Source organism: Engraulis encrasicolus, chromosome 4, assembly GCF_034702125.1.
Source record: "Engraulis encrasicolus isolate BLACKSEA-1 chromosome 4, IST_EnEncr_1.0, whole genome shotgun sequence".
NCBI classification, from domain to species: domain Eukaryota; kingdom Metazoa; phylum Chordata; class Actinopteri; order Clupeiformes; family Engraulidae; genus Engraulis; species Engraulis encrasicolus.
Genome location: NC_085860.1, coordinates 19,273,790 through 19,278,789, shown reverse-complemented (window position 1 = coordinate 19,278,789; position 5,000 = coordinate 19,273,790). Strand labels below are relative to the sequence as shown.

At 42.5% G+C, this 5,000-nt stretch overlaps 1 protein-coding gene across 1 annotated transcript in view; it reads right to left on the bottom strand.

Annotated features, from left to right (window-relative positions):
* The window catches only part of cdh13 (cadherin 13, H-cadherin (heart)), a 212,409-nt gene that overhangs the window by 90,397 nt on the left and 117,012 nt on the right, over positions 1-5,000 (bottom strand). The window contains exon 5 of the mRNA XM_063196386.1: positions 1,403-1,543. Coding sequence (XP_063052456.1) covers positions 1,403-1,543 — 141 coding nt within the window. The remainder of the gene's footprint in view (positions 1-1,402; positions 1,544-5,000) is intronic.

Below are 5,000 nucleotides of genomic sequence, written 5' to 3'. Positions count from 1 at the left end.
TAGTGGTGTTAGTCCTCATGCTGCTTCAGTAGACCTCTCTGAGTCAGATTTAAATATTAATATTGGTTGTTGTGGTCAAAATACACCGCATTCCACATTATCACGCAAATGCCATTTTTTGCCGTTTTCCCAAACAATCAATAGAAATGACAGTCGTCAGAAGTCATCAGCCATTAGAGTACAATTAAAACATTTCTGAATGAACCTTCCAATGATAACGGTATTTTTAAAAATAATAAATTAACAGCGAAAAATGACATTTGTGTAATAATGTGGAATGCGGTGTAGTTTGTAATAGAAAACTAAATATGTTGTTACAGGCTTCATTGTCTCTCTCACAATGCCTGGTGGACCGATCTTGGCTCAAAATGCCCGGGATGATTTTTTCTCCCAGCCCTGGAGACAGTCAGAGAGTATTCTGTGTCTCAAATGGCATACTTGTGCACTTTGGGCACTATGTTCCAGTGTGTTGGGTGCTCGCTCTGAAAATTCAGTTCACTGAAAGTCCAAACCTTGTACACTATGCACTAAACGTCAGGGAAAGTGCCATTTGAGACACAGACATCTGGAACTTTACTAGTGAGTGTGTGAAATTTGTCTGAGAAAGACAAATACAGTCCACAGAGCTCTCATGGTTTTCTCATCAGTGAATGTGTGAACGCACATATGAGAGAGGGACGCAGAGAAAGACAGAAATCTGAAAAGCATATCGTATTCTCACCAGTGAGTGTCTGATTGTATATGAGAGAGGCGCATAGACAGACAGTGTGTCTTAGAAGCACATGCTCAAAATTGAGTGAGAGAACTCTGTGTGAGAGAGTGTTTGAACTCAGGCACATACGCGATATGGACATAGATATACAGAGAGGGTGTTTCAGAACTTCCATGTCATTGGTCCGACAGACCATTGGTCCAACATCTGACCGCTGAGTATATTCGGCTTTTAAAAGAGACCCATTAGTCTGACCACACCTATGCCCAAACCAAAACAATTACTTACCCTAACCATCAGCTTGAAAAGGCATGTTCTGGCAGTATACAATTGTTTTAGCAGAATAATTTTAAACAATTAAAAAAAGTTGAAAAGTTAAAATTATGCCCAGAACAAAAAAAATCCTAACCCTAAACGTCAGTATAGGGATGTTTTAGTGGGTGTATTTTTCGTCTTAAAATATGTACCCACCAGTAGCCTGAACGTCGCACACATCTGTCGCACTAATGGGATGTCGAACCAATGGGATTCTTGTAATGCTCTTCTATGGCTTACTGTCAGAAGTATGGCTGTAGGACTAATCATCTGTCGGATCAATGGGCCTTCCCCCGTTTCAGAACCAGGTGGTCACCACTGAGTGCATATAAGAGATAGATATACAGAGAGGGTGTTTCAGAAGCAGGTTCTCACCAGCGAGTGTGTGAACTCGGGCGCGTGGTCGTTGCGGTCGGTGATGGTGATGGTGGCGGTGGCCGTGCCCGTCAGTCCCAGCTCGCTGCCCGCCATGTCCTTCGCCACGATCACCAGCTCATACGTGGTGGTGGGCAGAGTCTGTGGAGACACAAACAGACAAATGACAGTCAGAACAGAGTTAAGTAATGAGGTCACTAGGGGCCTATACTAAGGGCCAAAACATACCAAGGCGTAACGAAACGGTCGCGGGACGAACGCGGTCTTTCTGCTTATTTTCGGTCGACGTGTTTTTCTCTGCCTTTCACACTGACAGCGTCGGCGTGCACGGCCAGTCCTGTTCAAAACCCTCCCCACAGCCAAAGCTAGCATGCTTCTTTGCCATTCATGTGAATGAGACACCGCCGGTCGCCGGCGTGAAAAATACGCTCGAGTTCTATTTTCCAAATGCAGCGCGGCGCGGAGCCGGCTCCCGCGGCGCTGATGCTCGACTACCGCCGGTTGGTGTGTAAGGACAGATATGTTTCAATGTATTTTCACCGACGCCGGTAAAAAACACAGCCTTTCCGCGACCTTTACCGCCCTGGTGTGTAAGACCCCTAAGGAGCTGGTTCAGGAGTAAACCAGGTTACTGTAAGTTAAGAGGTAAATCATATCATACTAGATTAGCCTAAAGTTCTCATTTTCTTAAACATTTCTTAGACGTGGTTTTGTCATGTAAACTCACTAATTCTCGATTTAGTAATATGCGCATGTAAGTTTGACTACCCTTCAGCAAAACAATAAAATGTAAGATTTCACATTTTTGTTTTGCTTTAGATGAGTGAAAAGCATGTCAAAGATGTGAATAAATTTGAATGAACCCTCAAAAATAATTGATATAGTGGTATTCCTAAATGAACCCATTAGGGTCATATAAATGACCCCGCTCGGTCATATTAGTTGCAAAAACAGCCTGGTCGCTTGACAGGTTAACTTTACCTGGTTTACTCCAGAACCAGCTTCTTAGTATAGGCCACAGGCCCGCGGTATGTCATGTTTAAAACAAGAAAAAAACAAGCAAATAAAGGTTTCTGACTAACCAACTAAACATGTTGTCAGAATTGCTTGCACGTTACAAAATACAAGTACTGGTGCAGTAATAAAGTATGATGAGTACACACATGAAAATTCAAACACAAGAATGCACGCACACACACACACACACACACACACACACACACACACACACACACACACACACACACACACACACAGATCTGTTTGCAAATGTATCCACCGTGATAGCCTACTAAAGCTGAGAGAAGTTCAATTACAAACTTTTAATTAACTTACAGTAGAAGACAAAATGAATTCTGCTCTGTTAGGCCGTCAGTGAAGAACATTTTGAAAAAGACATGAAACCTAGATGAATTATAATAAATGTGTGTGTGTGTGTGTGTGTGTGTGTGTGTGTGTGTGTGTGTGTGTGTGTGTGTGTGTGTGTGTGTGTGTGTGTGTGTGTGTGTGTGTGTGTGTGCATGTGTGCATGCGTGTACCGTACGTGTGTATGTGCGTGCGTGGGTGTATGATATGGAGGCTGCAGCGAAAGACATGGATCTAAATTCATTATAACTCGGAGATGAGTAAGATGTCTGCCAAGTAGCCGTAGCTGTTTTCGAGGCTCTAAATAGCCAAACTAGATGCTGAGGCTGGATTAAGTGGCTTGGTGAAGGCGGTATGGCCACCTACACACCACCCAGGTGGGGATACACTTGATCCCAGACTCTGTGCTGAGTAAATGTCAAGTCTATGCACATCTGTACATTGTGTACACACACACACACACACACACACACACACACACACACACACACACACACACACACACACACACACACACACACACACACACACACACACACACGCACGAACACACACACACACATACACAAACACACACACGCACACACATATACGCACGCACACAGATGCACACGCGTACGCACGCACGCCCCCACCCCCCATCACACACAGCTATCAGAGAAGATGCACTTCCCTTTTGTCTAGATTGATGTTAATCACTTTCAAATTGGCCATATATCTAGTGAGAGAAAATTCTCTATAATTTTCTTTTCTTTATTACTCCCATCTCTGTGAAACTGCTGGAGATCCACTTTCTACAACGCTGCCTCAGAGAATTGCTGTATAAATAATACTTGATTGACTGGTTTATAACAAGCCAGCCAGCATCAATGAAAAACAGGTTAATCCTCACACTTTAAAAGCTCTCTTTTTTCATTTCGTTATCCGACTCCCCTTCCCTCTATCTCCCCTTTCTCTGCCTTTCCTTATTCGGCTAAATCTTTCTCCCTGCCTGACTCTCAATCGTCACATCAGCACGAGATGTAATCCATTCATACAGAGGGAGGAGACCAATATCCATAGTCATTAGACGTACAATAATCATTACATTACATTACATTGCATTTGGCAGACGCTTTATAACCAAAGCGACTTTCAAAAGAGGACATAATCAAGCCAACATCACAAGCAAATACAAAGTGCACAGGAGATATACAGAACAACAAGTGCAGTTGCAAAGAGGGGTTAGTTTTTTATTATTATTATTATTATTTTTTTTATATATATATAAAGAGTAAATAACGAGTACACACACACACACAAACACACAACTAAACTAAACTAAACATCATGTCAGGAGTCTGCCCTGGGGCAAGGCCAGTTGAAGCATTAGTCTAGTAGATTCTCTCGAAAGAGGAATGTCTTTAGTTGTTTCTTGAATTATGTCATTATGTCTCGGCCTTAAGGACAGGGTGCAGTTAGGGTGCCCTGGACAATTCCTGCCGTAAGGCAGCCTCCAGAGTTGGTGTGTGAATGTGGGAATGTGTATGTGTGTATGTATTTGAGAGTACTTTGAGTCAACTTCATAGTTGTGATACTGCGCTATATACTGTAATTACATGTTGTATTGTATTGTATTAGGGCCTCCGTAAGCCTACTGCGGGTCTTAAATTACGCACCTAACCGTGAGCAACCGATCGCACATGCTTGCTTTAAAAGCAGTACACCAAAACGCAAAATACTACAATACAACCAGTCAAAACACCATTTACTCTTGACATAGCTTTTTTTTAGGGAGCATAGAGTGCTCTCAATAATGGGCAAAAGTAGGTGCAGAGGCTCTACAGTCAACAACAAGACAAATAACATCTAGGCTTTTAGGTGAACTTACAGGACATTAGGCTCAATTATTCCCCCTGTACATGGAGAGAAAGTGCTCACAAATGGCTACAACATCAACGCAGAGACTGTAAACAGTCACAAACAAGATAGCCATTAAGAGGGCTTTTAGAGCAATAGGGTCAACTAGTACATGGCCACCCACTTATGGCTGTTATATATTTTATTGTTATTAGTATGCTTGCCATGCGGCAAGCATACTATTGTTATTCCCCCGTTTATTCTTTCTTATTTTTAATTTTCTCCTTTTTTCTACGATCCATTCGTTTTGAAGAACCGCTCAAGATAGAAAATCCGTTCAAAGACCGAAACGTTCGGCTCGGTGTGCCGATTTGGTTTTGTATTTTTCACTGGG